We start from the raw sequence: 22,825 nt of genomic DNA, 5'->3' as shown, positions 1-22,825 counted from the left end.
CTATAACTAATAGCTACTGGGACGAGAAATTTTTAAGAATTAGACTTCTATCCAATACGAGTCTGTAATGGTCGACTTGAGACCAGGCCTAACAGTGCACTTACCTCTCAGATCTAGGGGTAGGTTGTGTCCTTCCTCATCCAGTAGGATTTCTCCCGGCAGATTGTCACCTAATAAGAAATTTGTAGGATTTTATAGTATGTAAATCAGTGCTGGATGTACAGATATAATATACATGTGTGAGTATACAGGGATATGGACATTGGTCATAAAGAGAAAGCTGAGAACAATCCCAGGAGCCAGAGATTGGACCAGATGAAACCAGTAGATGGATCAGAATTAATCTACATGTACGACTACCACAGACACAGCAATTATTCCATAGCAATAGGTAGAGGCCAGAATTTATATCAACAATCTGTAGAAAACCTAACGCTGATGGATTTATATAGAAAGTTCTGGACCTCACAGATCCCCCTTCTCCCCAAGCATAAACCACTTACATATAAATGGCAGGAACACTGAATGACTTGGAGGAGTTAAAGCAGCTCAAGATTCGCTCTGACGAACCATTTTGCCTCATGGCTACACTAAGCATAGTGTGGAGCGTCCCTGGCTGAGATAAGTGTATGGGTTTGATGCAGGTAAAAAGCAACAAATAAAGGGTCATTTGAGACACCAAACCACTGGTCCACAACGTGAGAGGACAACACCAGCCAAGAGGAGGAAGCAGGGCAACGTGAGAGGACAACACCAGCCAAGAGGAGGAAGCAGGACAACGTGAGAGAGACAACACCAGCCAAGAGGAGGAAGCAGGACAACGTGAGAGGACAACAACAGCCAAGAGAAGGAAGCAGGGCAACGTGAGAGGACAACACCAGCCAAGAGGAGGAAGCAGGACAACGTGAGAGAGACAACACCAGCCAAGAGGAGGAAGCAGGACAACGTGAGAGGACAACAACAGCCAAGAGAAGGAAGCAGGACAACGTGAGAGGACAACAACAGCCAAGAGGAGGAAGCAGGACAACGTGAGAGGACAACACCAGCCAAGAGGAGGAAGCAGGGCAACGTGAGAGGACAACACCAGCCAAGAGGAGGAAGCAGGACAACGTGAGAGAGACAACACCAGCCAAGAGGAGGAAGCAGGACAACGTGAGAGGACAACAACAGCCAAGAGAAGGAAGCAGGGCAACGTGAGAGGACAACACCAGCCAAGAGGAGGAAGCAGGACAACGTGAGAGAGACAACACCAGCCAAGAGGAGGGAGCAGAGCAACGTGAGAGGACAACAACAGCCAAGAGAAGGAAGCAGGGCAACGTGAGAGGACAACACCAGCCAAGAGGAGGAAGCAGGGCAACGTGAGAGAGACAACAACAGCAGCCAAGAGGAGGAAGCAGGACAATGTGAGAGGACAACAACAGCAGCCAAGAGGAGGAAGCAGGACAACGTGAGAGAGACAACACCAGCCAAGAGGAGGAAGCAGGGCAACGTGAGAGGACAACAACAGCCAAGAGGAGGAAGCAGGGCAACGTGAGAGGACAACAACAGCCAAGAGGAGGAAGCAGGACAACGTGAGAGGACAACACCAGCCAAGAGGAGGAAGCAGGGCAACGTGAGAGGACGACAACAGCCAAGAGGAGGAAGCAGGGCAACGTGAGAGGACGACAACAGCCAAGAGGAGGAAGCAGGACAATGTGAGAGGACAACAACAGCCAAGAGGAGGAAGCAGGGCAACGTGAGAGGACAACAACAGCCAATAGGAGGAAGCAGGACAACGTGAGAGGACAACAACAGCCAAGAGGAGGAAGCAGGACAACGTGAGAGGACAACACCAACCAAGAGGAGGAAGCAGGGCAACGTGAGAGAGACAACACCAGCCAATAGGAGGAAGCAGGGCAACGTGAGAGAGACAACACCAGCCAATAGGAGGAAGCAGGGCAACGTGAGAGGACAACAACAGCAGCCAAGAGGAGGAAGCAGGACAACGTGAGAGGACAACAACAGCAGCCAAGAGGAGGAAGCAGGACAACAACAGCAGCCAAGAGGAGGAAGCAGGACAACGTGAGAGGACAACAACAGCAGCCAAGAGGAGGAAGCAGGACAATGTGAGAGGACAACACCAGCCAAGAGGAGGAGGCAGGGGCAACGTGAGAGGACAACACCAGCCAAGAGGAGGAGGCAGGGGCAACGTGAGAGGACAACAACAGCAAAGAGGAGGAAGCAGGGCAACGTGAGAGAGACAACACCAGCCAAGAGGAGGAAGCAGGACAACGTGAGAGGACAACAACAGCAGCCAAGAGGAGGAAGCAGGACAATGTGAGAGGACAACAACAGCCAAGAGGAGGAAGCAGAACAACGTGAGAGGACAACAGCCAAGAGGAGGAATCAGGGAAACGTGAGAGGACAACAACAGCCAAGAGGAGGAAGCAGGGCAACGTGAGAGGACAACAACAGCCAAGAGAAGGAAGCAGGGCAACGTGAGAGAGACAACAACAGCTAAGAGGAGGAAGCAGGACAACGTGAGAGGACAACACCAGCCAAGAGGAGGAAGCAGGACAACATGAGAGGACAACAACACCAGCCAAGAGGAGGAAGCAGGACAACGTGAGAGAGACAACACCAGCCAAGAGGAGGAAGCAGGACAACGTGAGAGAGACAACACCAGCCAAGAGGAGGAAGCAGGACAACGTGAGAGGACAACACCAGCCAAGAGGAGGAAGCAGGGCAACGTGAGAGGACAACAACAGCCAAGAGGAGGAAGCAGGGCAACGTGAGAGAGACAACACCAGCCAAGAGGAGGAAGCAGGGCAACGTGAGAGGACAACACCAGCCAAGAGGAGGAAGCAGGACAACGTGAGAGGACAACAAGAGCCAAGAGGAGGAAGCAGGGCAAAGTGAGAGGACAACAACGGCAAAGAGGAGGAAGCAGGACAACAACAGCCAAGAGGAGGAAGCAGGGCAACGTGAGAGGACGACACCAGCCAAGAGGAGGAAGCAGGGCAACGTGAGAGGACAACAACAGCAAAGAGGAGGAAGCAGGACAACACCAGCCAAGAGGAGGAAGCAGGGCAACGTGAGAGGACGACAACAGCCAAGAGGAGGAAGCAGGACAACGTGAGGGGACAACACCAACCAAGAGGAGGAAGCAGGGCAATGTGAGAGGACAACAACAAACAAGAGGAGGAAGCAGGGCAACGTGAGAGGACAACAGCCAAGAGGAGGAAGCAGGGCAACGTGAGAGGACAACAACAGCCAAGAGGAGGAAGCAGGACAACGTGAGAGGACAACAACAACCAAGAGGAGGAAGCAGGACAACACCAGCCAAGAGGAGGAAGCAGGGCAACGTGAGAGGACGACAACAGCCAAGAGGAGGAAGCAGGACAACGTGAGGGGACAACACCAACCAAGAGGAGGAAGCAGGGCAATGTCAGAGGACAACAACAAACAAGAGGAGGAAGCAGGGCAACGTGAGAGGACAACAACAGCCAAGAGGAGGAAGCAGGACAACGTGAGGGGACAACACCAACCAAGAGGAGGAAGCAGGGCAATGTGAGAGGACAACAACAAACAGGAGGAGGAAGCAGGACAACGTGAGAGGACAACAACAGCCAAGAGGAGGAAGCAGGACAACGTGAGAGGACAACACCAGCCAAGAGGAGGAAGCAGGGCAACGAGAGAGGACAACAACAGCCAAGAGGAGGAAGCAGGACAACGTGAGGGGACAACACCAACCAAGAGGAGGAAGCAGGGCAATGTGAGAGGACAACAACAAACAAGAGGAGGAAGCAGGACAACATGAGAGAGACAACAACAGCCAAGAGGAGGGAGCAGGACAACGTGAGAGGACAACACTAGCCAAGAGGAGGAAGCAGGACAACGTGAGAGAGACAACAACAGCCAAGAGGAGGAAGCAGGACAACGTGAGAGGATGACAACAGCCAAGAGGAGGAAGCAGGGCAACGTGAGAGAGACAACAACAGCCAAGAGGAGGAAGCAGGGCAACGTGAGAGACAACAACAACCAAGAGGAGGAAGCAGGGCAACGTGAGAGGACAACACCAGCCAAGAGGAGGATGCAGGGCAACGCAAGTGGACAACACCAGCCAAGAGAAGGAAGCAGGGCAACGCGAGAGGACAACACCAGCCAAGAGGGGGAAGCAGGGCAACGTGAGAGAGACAACACCAGCCAAGAGGAGGAAGCAGGACAACGTGAGAGGACAACAACAGCCAAGAGGAGGAAGCAGGGCAACGTGAGAGGACAACAACAGCCAAGAGGAGGAAGCAGGACAACGTGAGAGGACAACAACAGCCAAGAGGAGGAAGCAGGGCAACGTGAGAGACAACAACAGCCAAGAGAAGGAAGCAGGGAAACGTGAGAGAACAACACCAGCCAAGAGGAGGAAGCAGGGCAACGTGAGAGGACAACAACAGCCAAGAGGAGGAAGCAGGACAACGTGAGAGGACAACAACAGCAGACAAGAGGAGGAAGCAGGACAACGTGAGAGAGACAACACCAGCCAAGAGGAGGGAGCACGGCAACGTGAGAGGACAACAACAGCAGACAAGAGGAGGAAGCAGGACAACGTGAGAGGACATGTCATATCTGCTGGAAGGGACACCGCGTCTTCTGGTCCTTCTATACTGCATGCTGACAATGCTAGCGGCCCTCCCCGAGTTTCTGCGCGTCTCCACGCTGGGTCTGCAGCGAGTTAACCCTGCTGCATGCGCGGGGCAGCGGGCATCCAAGGCGCATGCGCCTTAGGGAATTTAAAGATGTCTGTCTTCTGAATCAGCCTGGGTTCCTGCTCCTATGGGATTCTGGGGGCGGATCTAAGGCTGCATAAATTGGATCTGGACCTTCCACCTGTGCAGTGTTTGTCCTTCTGGAGCCTACAGCTGCTGGATTCCTGGTCTCCTGTAGCATTGTTTGCCTCACCCTGGTATTGTATTCACCAGTTAGGTTACTCTCCCTTGTCTAGTGGTTTGACCTTGACGTACCCTCTGGTGTGACCCGGCGGTTTTGCTTACCCTTCTATGTTCAGTGTCTGTACATCTTTAGTTCTCTTTCCTCGTGTCTGCTTTGGTTTCTTAAGCTGTCTTGAACCCCGCTTGTTTCATCCTTGTTCGTCCTTTTTTTTCCCTCTGTCTGAATACTATCCTACACAGCAGTTTTTCTGTCCGTATCACCTGACAACGGCTGACAGACCTAATTGGGTTCTCTCACCTCCCGGGGCCTTGCAGGGTAGATAGGAGGTTCCTGCGGCAGAGGCTCCCTACCTTCAAGGGGGTTTCTGCCTTGTTGGTAGATCAGCACAGGGTTAGTTCGCCCTCATGCTCCGTTCTGTCAGCCTGCATTAAGTCTGTGTGGTAGTTTTGTGTACAGTATTCCAGACGTGAGTTTTCCGAACAGAAACAAACACTTGCCCATAACTGGTCTGCATCTTGGATTCGACCAGCGACTTTTACTCCTCCTATGGTCTCCCAGGTTCAGACCTTGACTCATCTGGTGCAGGATCCTCTCCCTGAGTTTTTTTCCGGTGACCGTAAAAAATTCTTTTCATTTTGGGAGGGGTGTAAACTTTATTTTTCTTTACGGCCTCACTCATCTGGCACTGAGACACAGAGGGTGGGTGTAGTCATCTCTCTTCTGCGTGGTGACACGAAAAACTTGGGTTTTTTGCTTTCCCCTCTGAGTCTCCTTTTTGCTCATCTGTTGACGCTTTTTTTTTCTGGTCTTGGACAGATCTATGACAAACCAGACCATTGCGCTCTTGCTGTCTCTCATATTCAATCTCTGTGACAAGGTAAAACAACAGAGGAGTACTGTGCTGCCTTCCGACAGAACATGACGGACTCAGGTGGAATAATCTGACCCTCAAGGATCAGTTTTTGACTGGCGTCTCTGACCGTGTTAGCGACCTGTTACTAGCCCATGCAGAACCAGGGACTCTGAATGAAGCTATGACTCTTGTCGTTCGGGCTGACCGACGTTTAAGGTCCAGACGATCACCACAACGTTCTCCAGTCCGACCATCGGCCCACAGGCTATCCTCTAGTCCAGTGATTTTCAACATTTTTTGAGCCGCGGCACACTTTTTATACTTAGAAAATCCTGGGGCACACCACCAACCAAAATAGCACAAAATCACACTAAAACAGTCATAAAAGGCCTCCCTTTACTAATTAAAAACCCCTAGCGCCCTCACTTTACTAATAAAAACCTCTAGTGGCCCCCCTTTACTAATCAAAAGCCCCTAGCGGTCTCCCTTTACTAATAAAAAACCCCCTAGATGCCTCCCTTTACTAATTAAAAGGCCCTAGAGGCCCCCCTTTACTAATCAAAAGCCCCTAGCGGCCTCCCTTTACTAATTAAAAGACCCTAGCGGCCTCCCTTTACTAATTAAAAGGCCCTAGAGGCCTCCCTTTACTAATTAAAAGGCCCTAGAGGCCTCCCTTTACTAATTAAAAGGCCCTAGAGGCCTCCCTTTACTAATTAAAAGGCCCTAGAGGCCTCCCTTTACTAATTAAAAGGCCCTAGAGGCCTCCCTTTACTAATTAAAAGGCCCTAGAGGCCTCCCTTTACTAATTAAAAGGCCCTAGAGGCCTCCCTTTACTAATTAAAAGGCCCTAGAGGCCTCCCTTTACTAATTAAAAGGCCCTAGAGGCCTCCCTTTACTAATTAAAAGGTCCTAGAGACCTCCCTTAACTAATAAAAAGCCCCAGCCTCCCTTTACTAATAAAAAAAGACCTTAGCTTCCTTCCTTATACAAATAATAACCTTATATACTTACCCTTGATGTCTTCTTCCGCGTAACTTCTCTCCTAATGGCGATCCGCCCATCTTCTGTAGCTCCTGCACCGCACGCCTCTGGTCACGTGACATGGGCCGCGCGGTGCAGGAGCTACAGAAGATGGGCGGATCGCCGGCGCGGGGGGTTGGAGGTAAGTATGGGGGCAGAATCACGGGGGCGCGGCGGCAGAGCTACACAGGGGCTCCCCGTGGCACACTCAACCATTTGTCGCGGCACACAGGTTGAAAATCACTGCTCTAGTCCAACCTATGGAGGTCGACAATGTTGCTGCAGGTCAGAGGAGAACCCAACGTTGGAGACTACGACTATGTTTCAATTGCGGCAGTTCCGAACATCTGCTTAACGCCTGTCCGAAGAAGCCACAGCAGGAAAACTTCCGCTCCTAGGCTGTGATCGGGAGAGCAGACTAGGAGCTCAGGTACTCCCTGTAAAATCTAGATTGCTATTGCCTTGTATAGTTAAGTCCCAAGTGGCCTCAGTTCTTGGTCAGGCCCTTTTGGATTCCGGTTCTGCTGCAAACTTCATTGATTTTGTGTCTGAACTGGTTCCGTTATCTGTTCCTATACAGGTGTCTGGTGTGGATTCAACCCCCCTACAAACGGGACTGGTCAAATTCCGCACTTTGCAGGTTAAACTAATAATTGGTAATATTCATGAAGAAATGTGTTCATTTTTTGTGCTGAAAAATGTAACTGTAAACGTGGTTCTGGGTTTGCCCTGGTTACAGACTCACAACCCAGAAATAAACTGGGAAACATTAGAATTGGTCAGATGGAGTCCCCGGTGCAAGGACCATTTGACTAAAGTTACACTACAGTCTGTGGAGACAAAGAGCCCTAAACTCCCAGACTTTCTCTCCGATTTCTCTGATGTATTTTCCAAACCCCTGTCACAGGTTCTCCCTCCTCACAGGGACTTTGAATGTAAGATTGACCTTCTCCCTGATGCTAAGTTGCCTAAGGGCTGAATTTATAACCTGTCTGTACCTGAGCGTGAGTCTTTGAAAACTTACATTGACGAGAGTCTGGCCATTGGCCATATCCGTCCCTCTGAGTTACCCACTGGAGCTGGGTTCTTTTTTGTAGAAAAGAAATATGGCCGCTTACGGCCTTGTATAGACTACCGGGAGTTAAACAAGATAACGGTGAGCAGATCAGGAATCCGGGGAAGAGGTCCAATCAGGTCTATGGGGCTCAGGTCTTTTCCAAGTTAGATCTCCGGGGAGCTTACAATTTGGTCCGAATCCGGGAGGTAGACGAGTGGAAAACCCGCTTTTAATACACCCTTAGGGCATTTAGAATACCTGGTCATGCCTTTTTGTCTGAGTAATGCCCCAGCGGTTTTTCAAGGGTTTATGAATTCTATTTTTTATTACTTGATTGGTGTTTTCATGGTGGTGTATCTTGATGATATTTTGTTTTTTTCCTCAGATCTGGCTGCACACCAGGAGCACCTTCGCCTTGTACTGTCCCGCTTACGTAAAAATAACCTTTTTGCCAAGTTGGAAAAATTTATTTTTTGTGTGCAAAAGGTTTCCTTTCTGGGCTATGTGGTTACTCCCTCAGATGTTCAGATGGATCCGAATAAGGTTCAGGTACTCACAGATTGGGTCCGACCCACAAACCTTAAGGCCCTACAACGATTCCTAGGTTTTGATAATTATTACAGGAACTTTATTAAAGACTTTTCGGTGATTGCCAAACCGTTGACGGATCTTACTCGTAAGGGGGCTGACCCAAGTGATTGGTCAGCCGCAGCCTACTCTGCATTTGAAAGGCTAAAGGAAGCTTTCTCTACAGCTCCGGTCTTAGTGCAACCAGACCTTACTCAACCCTTTATTGTAGAAGTAGATGCCTCTGAGGTTGGCATGGGAGCAGTATTGTCTCAAGGACCTGCTACCCTCACCAAACTCCGACCTTGTGCGTTCTTCTCCGGGAAGTTCTTCTCCTGTGAGAGAAATCATGATATTGGCAACCGTGAGCTCCTTGCCGTAAAGTGGGCGTTTGAAGCTTAGCGACACTTTCTGGAAGGAGCCCATAATCCAATCACTGTGGTCACGGACCATAAAAACCTGGTCTATCTTGACACAGCGAAACGCCTGAATGCTCGACAGGCCAGGTGGGCCCTGTTCTTCTCACGTTTTGATTTTGTAGTCACCTACCGGCCTGGGTCTAACAATGTGAAGGCAGAGGCCTTGTCCCGTAGTTTTGGTACCCCCGAGCCCGGAACTGAAAACATCCTTCCACCAGGGATTGTGTTGGCAGTGGTCTCCTCCCACCTCTCCTCCCAAATTCTTGCTAGTCAAAATTCCGCTCCTGAAGACCTTCCGGAAGGCAAATTATTTGTACCACTTATCTGTCGATTGAGAGTGTTGGAGGAGACGCACCGCTCTGTTCTGGCAGGACATCCAGGAATTCTGGGTACCCAGGAGCTTCTTAAAAGGAGTTACTGGTGGCCTCGGATGTCCGACAACATCAAAGCATTTGTTCAAGCCTGCCAGGTCTGTGCGCAGGGAAAGACTCCCAGGAGACGCCCTGAGGGTCCTCTTCTCCCGCTCCCAGTGCCAACTAGGCCATGGACTAATATCTCAATGGATTTTATTACGGATTTACCACCCTCTCAGGGAAATACTGTCATTTGGGTGGTGGTAGACCGTTTTTCTAAAATGGGACATTTCATCCCGTTAAAAAAGTTGCCTGCAGCAGAGGAGTTAGCCGAACTCTTCATCCAAAATATTGTACGTCTTCATGGTATACCCGAGGACATTGTGTCTGATAGGGGTGTACAATTTGTAACCAGATTCTGGCGAGGTTTTTTGCCAGGTAGGAGGTAAATTTGTCTTTTTCCTCAGCTTTTCACCCTGAGACTAACGGGCAGAGAGAATGAATCAAGAGTTAATTCAATAAACTCTTCGTCTCGGACTGCCAGGCCAAGTGGGAGGAATTCCTTCCTTTAGCTGAGTTCGCTATTAATAAACACTCTAGTTCCTCTACTCATGTGTCTCCTTTCTATTGTAATTAAGGTTTTCATCCTCGGTTTTTTTTTTCCTCTGTCCCGGCTTTAGATGTACCCCGTGCTGAGTCCATAACATCTAGTTTGCGCAAGCTATGGTTACAGGTCCAGCAGTGTTTACTAAGGGCACAAACTCAGATGGTCAACCAGACTCAGAAAAAACGCGCTATTTCCGATCCTTTTGCGGTGGGGGATAAGGTCTTACTTTCTACAAGAAACCTAAAATTGAAAGTTTCTTCTTTAAAATTTGCTCCCAGGTTTGTTGCCCTTTCGTTGTTTCTCAGGTCATTAATCCAGTTTCTTTTAAGATTTCTCTTCCTACAGGGTGGCGGGTGCACAGACCTTTACCAGAATGTAATGACCCCCTTAGGAATATGTGGGGGAAGGGAAGGACAGGATAGCTACATTTGGGATAACCTCCTTTAACCCCTTCCCACCGCAGCCTGTTTTCATTTTTGTGTTTTAATTTTTTACTCCCCACCTTCAAAAATCTATAACTTTTTTATTTTTCCCACGTCCAAAGCTGTGTGAGGGCTTGTTTTCTGCGTAGCAAATTGCACTTCAAAATGGTGTTATATAACACGGGGGACACCTGTATACAACACCTGATAACACGGGGGACACCTGTATACAACACCTGATAACACGGGGGACACCTGTATACAACACCTGATAACACGGGGGACACCTGTATACAACACCTGATAACACGGGGGACACCTGTATACAACACCTGATAACACGGGGGACACCTGTATACAACACCTGATAACACGGGGGACACCTGTATACAACACCTGATAACACGGGGGTGCACATGTATACAACACCTGATAACACGGGGGTGCACATTTCACAAAAGCATTCTTAAACGGTATATCGAGCCAGTAATACCTCTTCCTGATCGTCCTTCTCCGTCAGTTGTGGACGGTAACGAGGAGTTAGAAGTAGAAAGAATCATCAATTCCAGATTTGCTGGTAATTCCCTGCAGTATCTGGTACATTGGAAGGGTTTTGGTCCGGAGGAGAGGTCCTGGGTTTCTTTTTTTTTTTTTTTTCAAATACTTTTTATTAAGTTTTATTACATAACAACATGCAGTACATTCTGTTGCATATTTAGTGCAATTACATTGTCAGTATTAACCTATTTCTATTCTTTTCCTGGGTGGAGGATGCATTATTGACTCTTTAATAAAGCATGCTTTTATACATAGGTCTCTTGTGTTTTCTTCCTGTTGCATATGTTACAAATTAAAATCTTAATCTGTAATTACACATATGTCTTCATATTTATCTAGTTGAGAGCGATTTATGGTCTATGCAGATTTGTTTTTAACAGAATAACAAAAACAAGAATAACATTTTAGGTAATGACTTAACATTCAGTGGGTCGGAGGGAAGGTGAGTATGGGGGTAGGGGGTGGTGGTGAGCTGTGAGTCTATCCTTTTTCTTCTATGTTCGTTGGTATTTTCTTCCTCAGTCAAGTTGAGTTATGGGTGATAATATTTGCTTTCAGTCCAGAGGTTCCATCTGGTGGAGAATTTTTTAAAGGTTGTGTTTTGATATGCTAAGATTTTTTCGTATGCGCAGGTTGTGTTCATCTGGCTGATCACTTCGTTGATGTGTGGGCTGTCTTTGTTTTTCCAGTATCTGGTAATTATTAATTTGGTTGACATCAGGAGGTGTACAATGATAGTTTTTTGTTCTTGAGGCAGGTCTTCTACATTGATAAGTAATAGGTTTCAGCTAAAGATCTGCATGCTCCTCGGTCAGAATGTTTCATCAGACCTATCCTCAGAAACCGTCTTTTCGTTCTAGGGGTCCGAAGGCCCCCCGGTCACGAAGGGGGGGGGGGGGGGGTTACTGTCAGATCCGCTGGAAAGGACACCCAGTCTATACTGCATGCTGACAATGCTAGCGGTCCTCCCCAAATTTCTGCGCTGGCTCCGCCCCCGGTCCGCAGCGAGTTAACCCTGCTGCACGTGCGGGGCAGCGGGCATCCAGGACGTGTGCGCCTTAGGGAATTTAAAGATGTCTGTCTTCTGAATCAGCCTGGGTTCCTGCTCCTATGGGATTCTGGGGGCGGATCTAAGGCTGCATAAATTGGATCTGGACCTTCCACCTGTGCAGTGTTTGTCCTTCTGGAACCTACAGCTGCTGGATTCCTGGTCTCCTGTAGCATTGTTTGCCTCACCCTGGTATTGTATTCACCAGTTAGGTTACTCTCCCTTGTCTAGTGGTTTGACCTTGACGTACCCTCTGGTGTGACCCGGCGGTTTTGCTTACCCTTCTATGTTCAGTGTCTGTACATCTTTAGTTCTCTTTCCTCGTGTCTGCTTTGGTTTCTTATGCGGTCTTGAACCCCGCTTGTTTCATCCTTGATTCCTCCTGTTTTTTCCCTCTGTCTGAATACTGTCCTAACGCGCACACTGCAGTTTTTCTGTCTGTATCTCCTCACTGCGGCTGACAGAGCTATTTGGGTTCCGCTCACCTCCCAGGGCCTTGCAGGGTAGTTAGAAGGTTCCTGCGGCAGAGGCTCCCTACCTTCAAGGGGGTTTCTGCCTTGGTAGGGTCTAGTTGGAAGATCAGCACAGGGTTAGTTCGCCCTCATGCTCCGTTCTGTCAGCCTGCACTCAGTCTACGTGGTAGTTTTGTGTACAGTATTCCAGACGCGAGTTTTCCTAACAGGACAACAACAACCAAGAGGAGGAAGCAGGGCAACACGGGAGGACAACAACAACCAAGAGGAGGAAGCAGGACAACGTGAGAGGACAACAACAGCCAAGAGGAGGAAGCAGAGCAACGTGAGAGGACAACAACAGCCAAGAGGAGGAAGCAGGACAATGTGAGAGGACAACACCAGCCAAGGGGAGGAAGCAGGGCAACGTGAGAGAGACAACACCAGCCAAGAGGAGGAAGCAGGACAATGTGAGAGGACAACACCAGCCAAGAGGAGGAAGCAGGACAACATGAGAGAGACAACAACAGCAGAGAGGAGGAAGCAGGACAACGTGAGAGAGACAACACCAGCCAAGAGGAGGAAGCAGGACAACGTGAGAGGACAACAACAGCCAAGAGGAGGAAGCAGGGCAATGTGAGAGGACAACAACAACCAAGAGGAGGAAGCAGGACAACGTGAGAGGACAACACCAGCCAAGAGGAGGAAGCAGGGCAATGTGAGAGGACAACAACAGCCAAGAGGAGGAAGCAGGACAACGTGAGAGAGACAACAACAAACAAGAGGAGGAAGCAGGACAACGTGAGAGAGACAACAACAAACAAGAGGAGGAAGCATGACAACGTGAGAGGACAACACCAGCCAAGAGGAGGAAGCAGGACAACGTGAGAGGACAACACCAGCCAAGAGGAGGAAGCAGGACAACGTGAGAGGACAACACCAGCCAAGAGGAGGAAGCAGGACAACGTGAGAGGACAACACCAGCCAAGAGGAGGAAGCAGGACAACGTGAGAGGACAACACCAGCCAAGAGGAGGAAGCAGGACAACGTGAGAGGACAACACCAGCCAAGAGGAGGAAGCAGGGCAACGTGAGAGGACAACACCAGCCAAGAGGAGGAAGCAGGACAATGTGAGAGGACAACAACAGCCAAGAGGAGGAAGCAGGGCAACGTGAGAGGACAACAACAGCCAAGAGAAGGAAGTAGGACAACGTTAGAGACACAATCAGATCTATCCATATATTTCCTGGTCCTCAGCTTCATATCAGGGCTGGGCACCGCTACAAACTATCGCCTGATGCCGGTCACTATTAGGAGCTTGATGGGCTTAGTGAGGCAGAAGGGGGCATATGGATTTGGGGTATGGTCACAGCTGAAACTGCTGCACAACCTTGCTATGACAATTTGCTTTTAAGAATTATAAATTCTGAGCAAATATAATTTTTATATATTTTATATAATTCTTGGTGAATAATTCTGAGAATGTATTAGATATGTTTTTTTCTGCAGAGAGTAAATGGTTAATATGTGATCACATCTGATGAGGAATGTAAGATCCACAATCTGATTACATTCTTCCCATCCCAGGTCAATTATTAACAGATAAAAAAGCTGCACAAAGTCTCTATAGTTATTGCTCTGTGAGATAAGAGTGTTAGTCCTTTGTATATTACACGTTGCTCCATCTGTACATTTATACACTGCGGAGAATGACTGATCCAGTGCAGAGATCTGTATTACTGAGGTCATTGTACATGATGAGCCCCGGATATGATGAGTGACACATGTCATACACAATGTTACCTCTGTGGCCGAGCTCCTCCAGTACAGCGTCCAGGCTGGGGGAGCCGTAATCCTTCCGTAATGCATGGAGACTGACCCACAATGTTATCACAGCTTCTCTACCTCTCCCGAAAATTTCCTGGAGTAAAGTCCGGGCCAAGTTTTTTCTATCATGTTCTAGATCCTTGTATTTCTAGAACACAAGAAAGGTTAGACATAAGGGTCATTATAGGATAAAGAATACAAAGGGTTAATATATACAGATACTTAATGGGGCACATTTATTCGGAGCTGCTGCGATCATGCGTCCAATTTCCTGCATCTGTCGCTTCCCCGCTCAGGTCCGCCGGAGTTCGCCTTCTTCTTCCCGGTGTATGTGAGTGCATGATCTAACTACACAATATGAATTTTAAATTTCGCGGTTTGTCTGAATCAGTCAAGTTGTTCGACATCCACGTCCCCTGATTTGTGTCGCATGCAAGCCGGTGCCGATGCGCCACAATCTGATTACGTGTGCCAAAAACTAGGGGAAGTTCAGGGCAAATCGAAAAAAAAAATGCGCCGGAAATGCATCAAACGGACCCTTCGTAAATAACACCTTTATATAACACAGGGGACACCTGTATATAACACCTGATAACACGGGGGACACCTGTATATAACACAGAGGACACCTGTATATAACACCTTTATATAACACAGGGGACACCTGTATATAACACCTGATAACACGGGGGACACCTGTATATAACACCTGATAACACAGGAGACACCTGTATATAACACCTGATAACACGGGGGACACCTGTATATAACACAGGGGACACCTGTATATAACACCTGATAACACAGGAGACACCTGTATATAACACCTGATAACGCAGGAGACACCTGTATATAACACCTGATAACACGGGGGACACCTGTATATAACACAGAGGACACCTGTATATAACACCTTTATATAACACAGCGGACACCTGTATATAACACCTGATAACACGGGGACACCTGTATATAACACCGGCACATCATGTTCTCTCACCTCCAGATCTGGGATATTTCGGAAGATCAGCTCATGTAGAAGTGATTGATTCCTCCAGTTCTCCACAATGTAGAGCAGATCCTCCTGGAAAAATCCATACGTCGTCCTCAGGACATGAGGTGGATAGTGACAAAGCTGCTGGTAAAACTTCTGGGTCTCATCATCTGGAAATGAGGGAGACACAAGGATGAAATCTTCTAGGACATGTAGAGGGATGACAGCAGTGGATATCAGTACAGTAATGTCATTGCGCTGCCAGGGGAACCCAGCACAGGCCAGGAAAGACACTGGTATAGTATAGTATGAGCCGTAATATCATATACACAATACACAGATACCACTATAAGGACACAGTATGGAGGTAATATCCCCATCACTGCCTCCTGTATACATGTAATGTACATAACACATATCATATACACAATACACAGATACCACTATAAGGACACAGTATGGAGGTAATATCCCCATCACTGCCTCCTGTATACATGTAATGTACATAACACACATATCATATACACAATACACAGATACCACTATAAGGACACAGTATGGAGGTAATATCCCCATCACTGCCTCCTGTATACATGTAATGTACATAACACACATATCATATACACAATACACAGATACCCCTATAAGGACACAGTATGGAGGTAATATCCCCATCACTGCCTCCTGTATACATGTAATGTACATAACACACATATCATATACACAATACACAGATACCACTATAAGGACACAGTATGGAGGTAATATCCTCATCACTGCCTCCTGTATACATGTAATGTACATAACACACAGTCATATACACAATACACAGATACCACTATAAGGACACAGTATGGAGGTAATATCCTCATCACTGCCTCCTGTATACATGTAATGTACATAACACACACATATCATATACACAATACACAGATACCACTATAAGGACACAGTATGGAGGTAATATCCCCATCACTGCCTCCTGTATACATGTAATGTACATAACACACATATCATATACACAATACACAGATACCACTATAAGGACACAGTATGGAGGTAATATCCCCATCACTGCCCCCTGTATACATGTAATGTACATAACACAGTCATATCATATACACAATACACAGATACCACTATAAGGACACAGTATGGAGGTAATATCCCCATCACTGCCCCCTGTATACATGTAATGTACATAACACACAGTCATATACACAATACACAGATACCACTATAAGGACACAGTATGGAGGTAATATCCCCATCACTGCCCCCTGTATACATGTAATGTACATAACACACATGTCATATACACAATACACAGATACCACTATAAGGAAACAGTATGGAGGTAATATCCCCATCACTGCCCCCTGTATACATGTAATGTACATAACACACATATCATATACACAATACACAGATACCACTATAAGGACACAGTATGGAGGTAATATCCTCATCACTGCTCCCTGTATACATGTAATGTACATAACACACATATCATATACACAATACACAGATACCACTATAAGGACACAGTATGGAGGTAATATCCTCATCACTGTTGTTAGTCATTGTAACATAAAGCATAAATCTCAGAACATGTAAGTGCAGCCGGATGTGAGAACAGCAGTGATATCATATCAGTAATAGTGTAAGAAGTAGAAGAGCCGGAGGTAGACAGCGGGAGAATCTTACCATCACTGGGAGATACAATATTCATCTCTGATCCTCAATAGATAATAAATCCTGCAAGAGAGAAAACCTTCATTACATGTGGAAGAAACACATTTACCCCATTACATGACAGAACATCTCCCCTCCCCCGCACCCTGACACCTTCTCTATACACAGAGGGATGTGGATGAGGCTTGTTGTCAGAAATTCATTAGCTGCGGTTTCCTCCATATCTTACTTTAGGAGGGGGAAAGTTCTATAGTTTCTTCCTCTACCTGAGTCCTTCTATTAAAGGAAGCAAACATACCTTGATACTGCTGTAGCTACACTGATGCAGGATCATATCTTGGTTAATCCCTGAGCTGAGTGGTTTTGCTGAAAAACAATTATAACATTCAGGACCTTGGGAAAGCTGAGTCAGCATGGCTGCCAAGATAAACACATTACACACGGGAGCTTGGAATTACAGATGGAGTTAAGTCGAGCGTGACTAATCAACCTGAGCTGGTTCACTCATATACAACAGCTGGGGGATGGTGCAGCAATTGATTATTCTGTCTGGCAGGGAGAAGAGTGATTGCATCATCATCTCCTGCAGAGAAAAACTCTACTGCTATGAGAAGCGGGAAAGCAAGCGCCAGAGCAGCCATAGAAGGGACAGAGCTTCATTATCATAATGTTATAATTGTTTTTTCAACAAAACCACTCCGGGATTAAACAAGATATGATCCTGCATCAGTGTAGCTACAGCAGTCTCAAGGTATGTTTGCTTCATAATGCACCAAATCAAATGATAGGTTGTCTTTAACTACATCAAAACTAATCAAAAGGTTCTCAAAATGATATTCATGAAAATGTCAGCTTGTTCCCCAGAGAATGACACATTTTAAAGCGTTTTTACGTGTTACCATCTGTTTGGATGGTTTTACAACAAGTGTAAGCACCAGTGTCGACACTTTCACAGCTGCTTCCACTTTCAGAAATGAAGAAAAGCTATTTAAAACTAGCCAAACGCATGGTAGACATGCAAAAAAGCAGCGCAAACGCATCGTCTGAGCGCACCCGGAGGGTGATGCCACACATGGCATTTTTGGTCTGTTTTTGAGCATACTCCATCTTTTCCCCATGTACGGCCGCATATACCTCCCCCCCAGACGCCCATGTGAATGCACCCTAAGGGTGGTGACACACATGGCGTTTTTAGGCCGTTTTTGAGCGCATGCGTTTTTTCCCCGATCTGAAAATGCACCACCCCCAGTCTGCAATGCAGCAGCAACCATAGAAAACAATCCATGTAAGAGGAGAGGCCTCTGCAGAGATATCACTATGACCATCACGCAGTCCTGTGTCTTATGCCGGCGCCACACGTGGCGCTTTGTCTGCGCCGGTGTTTTGCGTTAATTTAACGCGAAACACCGGCGTCTCGTTCCCAATCGCAGGCATTTCCATAGAAACGCCGATGCGATCGGGCCGAGGCCCGCCCCGGTGGGCGAGGCATGTCTGCATTTGCAAGCTCAGACAAAGCGCTACGTGTGGCGCCGGCCTGACTCAAGTTCTGCCCGGGCAGAAGAAGATGCTGCGAGATCACTGGCAGCTGAGACGTCAGCAATAATTTTGATGCTTTATATAAATCAGGAGCTACTGTATACAAATATTTTTAGTTGAGGGGGTACTACAGAGGTCGCATTAACGCCTCACCACGCGTCATAGACGCGTGATGAGGCGCCATTAACCCCCAAAATAATTGGCATGCATAAAGTTACGCTTGGCAATTATTCCCTGTAGCGCGCAGGCTGAGCGGTTCAGCGCGCACTGCAAAAGAGGGAAATGTCAGTAGCGCGATCATAGCGCGCGCCGAACCTCTCAGCGGGACACGTGACTAGGGGCGGGCCGGAGAGACCCAGAGTGAGAGCACCGGCCCCAGGGGAGACATGTGGACAGCGGGGCTGCTGCTCCCCGTCCTGCTCCATCTCTGCCTGCCCGCTGCTGCCTGCGTTTGTGTGATCCCGACGGGACTTAATAGCAAGGCCGGGTGAGTGTAGAGTAGTGTTGTGAGTGTAGAGTAGTGTTGTGCGTGAGTGTAGAGTAGTGTTGTGCGTGAGTGTAGAGTAGTGTTGTGCGTGAGTGTAGAGTAGTGTTGTGCGTGAGTGTAGAGTAGTGTTGTGCGTGAGTGTAGAGTAGTGTTGTGAGTGCAGAGTAGTGTTGTGCGTGCGTGCTGTGTGGAGCGTTGTGTGAGCGGAGCCTCGTGTGAGCGGAGCCTCGTGAGAGCGGAGCGTTGCGGGTGCGTGCTGTGAGAGCGGAGCGTTGGGGGTGCGTGCTGTGAGAGCGGAGCGTTGCGGGTGCGTGCTGTGAGAGCGGAGCGTTGCGGGTGCGTGCTGTGAGAGCGGAGCGTTGCGGGTGCGTGCTGTGAGAGCGGAGCGTTGCGGGTGCGTGCTGTGAGAGCGGAGCGTTGCGGGTGCGTGCTGTGAGAGCGTTGCGGGTGCGTGCTGTGTGAGCGGAGCGTTGCGGGTGCGTGCTGTGTGAGCGGAGCGTTGCGGGTGCGTGCTGTGTGAGCGGAGCGTTGCGGGTGCGTGCTGTGTGAGCGGAGCGTTGCGGGTGCGTGCTGTGTGAGCGGAGCGTTGCGGGTGCGTGCTGTGTGAGCGGAGCGTTGCGGTTGCGTGCTGTGTGAGCGGAGCGTTGCGGGTGCGTGCTGTGTGAGCGTTGTTTTGCCTAAATTTTCATACTCCTCCGGAGGGCGCGTTCACACGTTGCGTTTTCGTTGCGTTTGAAACGCATATACAACAGCTGATGTGAGGTAATTTGCCTAATTACATTACCGTTTAGCGCATGCGTTAACAAAACGCATGCATCAACGCTTTGTTAATGTGTGCGTTAACATCGCGTTTACGATGCGTTTTGTAAGCGGAAACGTTAACAGTGATGTAATTAGGCAAATCACCTCTCCTCAGCTGTTGTATATGCGTTTCAAACGCAATGAAAACGCAGGTCAAAACGCAACGTGTGAACACGCCCTCAGGTAAAAATACTCCTCAAAAATGGTGAGAGGAGTATTTTTACCGTTCTGGAAAAATGTTAGTGCGACCTCTGGGGTACTATATAACGAAATATAGTCTATGGGGGACATTTACTTAGAGTGTCGGTGTCTGCATTGGCTTTGTTACCGACCTGCTCTCGGAAAGAAGATACACATTTAATATTGTAGAGCTGTGCAGAGACATTTCTGTCCCCAAGCCCATTTTCTGTCCCTGGGACCAAAATCTGTCCCAAGCACCAGAAATGTGTCCAACAGTCCCTGCTAGACCAGTTTTCTTTTGGTCTACTTTCCGCCAGTTTACAGCGCCCAAAAATGGCTGTGACACATATTAATTCTGTCTGAGAAGAGTCGGAGCAGATGGAAAAAGTCATTTTTTCTGTCCCCGACAGCTAATAAATAGGTCTGAGAGCAGAACATGTGGTGAGAGCGCCACAAAACTGTCGGAAACGCCATAGTAAATGTCCCCCTATGTGTACAATATATTGAGGGGGGTCACTGTGTATTTATTATATGTAGCAAAAAGAAAGTTGTATGGAGTAAATGTTTGTTATTTAGATTTTATTTTATCACAAAAATGGGAAATTTTTATGCTGTTATTACAAAACACTTCACGTGACAAGACATATCATAACATCACAGCAAAAATATCGAAACAAAAACACAATGGACAGAAATGACCTTTGTAAGAAGCACTTGGCAAAAACATGCAGTGTCTACATATCTCCATTCCTGGCCACGACATAATTCATCTTAGCTGGTTATGGTTGTGGTTATCCAGGAGAAACTATACTGTAAATAACTGTGATATTTTTAGTGGCGCGGTGTGGACATGTGTAGCAAGGAGCTGGAGAGACCTGGCTGGCAAATCCTGCAGTGAAGGCCGGGAGAAGTTATTCTGAGGGCGCGTTCACACGTTGCGTTTTGGTCGCGTTTTCATTGCGTTTGAAACGCATATACAACAGCTGATGAGAGGTGATTTGCCTAATTATATTACCGTTTACGTTTGTAAACGCAATGTTAACGCATGCGTTAATAAAACGCATGTGTTAACGCGTTGTTAACGCATGCGTTAACATCGCGTTTACGATGCGTTTTGTAAACGGAAATGTTAACGGGGATGTAATTAGGCAAATCAACCCTCCTCAGCTGTCCTATATGCGTTTTAAACGCAATGAAAACGCAGGTCAAAACGCAACGTGTGAACGCGCCCTGAGGAGGTTTTATTTGCAGTTTTGTCAATTAAACAGGTGAAAGACATGAACTGAAGACATGAACGGGTGAATGACATTTGTGGAGCAGGTTTCCCCTTCAAAGTCAAATTCACTCATTCAGTTCATGTCTTTCACCTGTTTAATTGATAAAACTGCACCTAAAACCACCTCAAAGCTGATTTCGATGCAGTTTTAACTGCAACATGTGAACGCACCCTGAGGAGCTATACCTGATGGGTAATTGAAGCCTGTGAGGAGACCACCAGGATATGGACCAGGCCAGCACTGATGGAAAAGGCCGCATATTTCTGTTATATGTATCACACCCCCGGGGTGCAGTACATTTATTGTCACTATATTTATATACAGATCAGATCAAATGCTAATACAGGCGGTACCCTACTTAAGAACACTCGACTTACATACAGACCTCTGGATATTGGTAATTTATTGTACTTTAGTCCCAGGCTACAATAATCAGCTGTAACAGTTATCACAGGTGTCTGTAATGAAGCTTTAGGGTTAATATTGATTTTTATGACAACCCAACATTTTTAAAATCCAATTGTCACAGAGACCAAAAAAATTCTGGCTGGGATTACAATGATAAAATATACAGTTCCGACTTGCATACAAACTCGACTTAAGAACAAACCTACAGACCCTATCTTGTATGTAACCCGGGGACGGCCTGTATATATTTCTGTGTGCAGTGCATTCATTTCTGGTATATTTGCATTACATTCATTACAGGCACATATTTACAGGTGGTCCCCTACTTAAGAACACTCGACTTACATACGACCCTAGTTACAAACAGACCTCTGGATATTGGTGATTTATCGTGCTTTAGTCCTAGGCTACAATAATCAGCTGTAACAGTTATCACAGGCGTCTGTAATGAAGATTTATTGTTAATCCTGATTCTTATGACAACCCAACATTTTTAAATTGTCACAGAGACCAAAAAAGTTCTGACTGGGATTACAATGATAAAGTATACAGTTCCGACTTGCATACAAACTCAACTTAAGAACAAACCTACAGACCCTATCTTGTATGTAACCCAGGGACGGCCTGTATATATTTCTGTGTGCAGTATATTTGCATTACATTCATTACAGGCACATATTTGTCTGTGTGTTTATGCAGTACAAGTGTTTGCTCAATATAATGTGTGGACATCGCTGTGAGTTTTTGCTATATGGGGACCTGACACAAAGTTTGTACCGTGGCACATTACAGTCTTATTACGCCACTGTCTGTCACCTTATTTCAGTGTTTGCGTCACCATTTTTTACTCCCCTCAACCGAAAGCAAATTCTATTACTCCATGCAAGCTGGGAACATGTACCGCATTTTTTCGGACTATAAGGCGCACCAGATTATAAGGCGCACCATCAATAAATGCCTGCTAAAACATCTAGTTTCATATATAAGGCGCACCTGATTATAAGGATGAATGACCAGCAGGTGGCAGACCTGTGCACAGTACAAGGCAGCTGTTGTCTGTAAGTACAGTTCATATATAAGGCACCGTTGATTTAAAAAAAAAAAAATACGGTAATAAATATTTTTTATGTATTGAATTTCTGAAAAAAAATCACATTTGCACCATTTTCTTACTCTGTTTTCCCGGCTTTTACTGTGCGCTCCAAACGTCCCCTTCCCTTTATCCTTTTGGTCAGTACAATCAAGAAAATACAAAATTTCTATATTTTTTCATTTATCCCATTTTGGTGACTGTACGAGCATTTGATCACTTTATTTTTGTGTGTGGATAAAATAGCG

General features: G+C 47.1%; 2 protein-coding genes and 1 long non-coding RNA gene across 4 annotated transcripts in view; 2 read left to right on the top strand and 1 right to left on the bottom strand.

Moving 5' to 3' along the window:
* LOC140069204 (NACHT, LRR and PYD domains-containing protein 6-like) overlaps nt 1-16,864 on the bottom strand; it is a 96,529-nt gene extending 79,665 nt beyond the window's left edge. For both annotated transcript variants that reach the window (XM_072114634.1, XM_072114635.1), the window contains exons 1-4: nt 16,811-16,864; nt 15,110-15,273; nt 14,086-14,257; nt 105-170 (exon numbers count right to left, since the gene is read on the bottom strand). In XM_072114634.1, the coding sequence (XP_071970735.1) occupies nt 105-170; nt 14,086-14,257; nt 15,110-15,273; nt 16,811-16,835 (427 nt within the window). In that variant the 5' untranslated portion in view covers nt 16,836-16,864. The remainder of the gene's footprint in view (nt 1-104; nt 171-14,085; nt 14,258-15,109; nt 15,274-16,810) is intronic.
* Nucleotides 1-22,825, top strand: part of LOC140069241 (uncharacterized) — a 381,540-nt gene that overhangs the window by 235,614 nt on the left and 123,101 nt on the right. The gene's annotated exons all lie outside the window — the stretch shown is intronic.
* Nucleotides 1-22,825, top strand: part of LOC140069260 (uncharacterized) — a 179,979-nt gene that overhangs the window by 132,930 nt on the left and 24,224 nt on the right. The gene's annotated exons all lie outside the window — the stretch shown is intronic.

This window comes from Engystomops pustulosus, chromosome 7, assembly GCF_040894005.1.
Source record: "Engystomops pustulosus chromosome 7, aEngPut4.maternal, whole genome shotgun sequence".
Classification (NCBI taxonomy): domain Eukaryota; kingdom Metazoa; phylum Chordata; class Amphibia; order Anura; family Leptodactylidae; genus Engystomops; species Engystomops pustulosus.
Note: the sequence above shows the minus strand (reverse complement) of the source record. Positions and strands in the feature narration are given on the sequence as shown.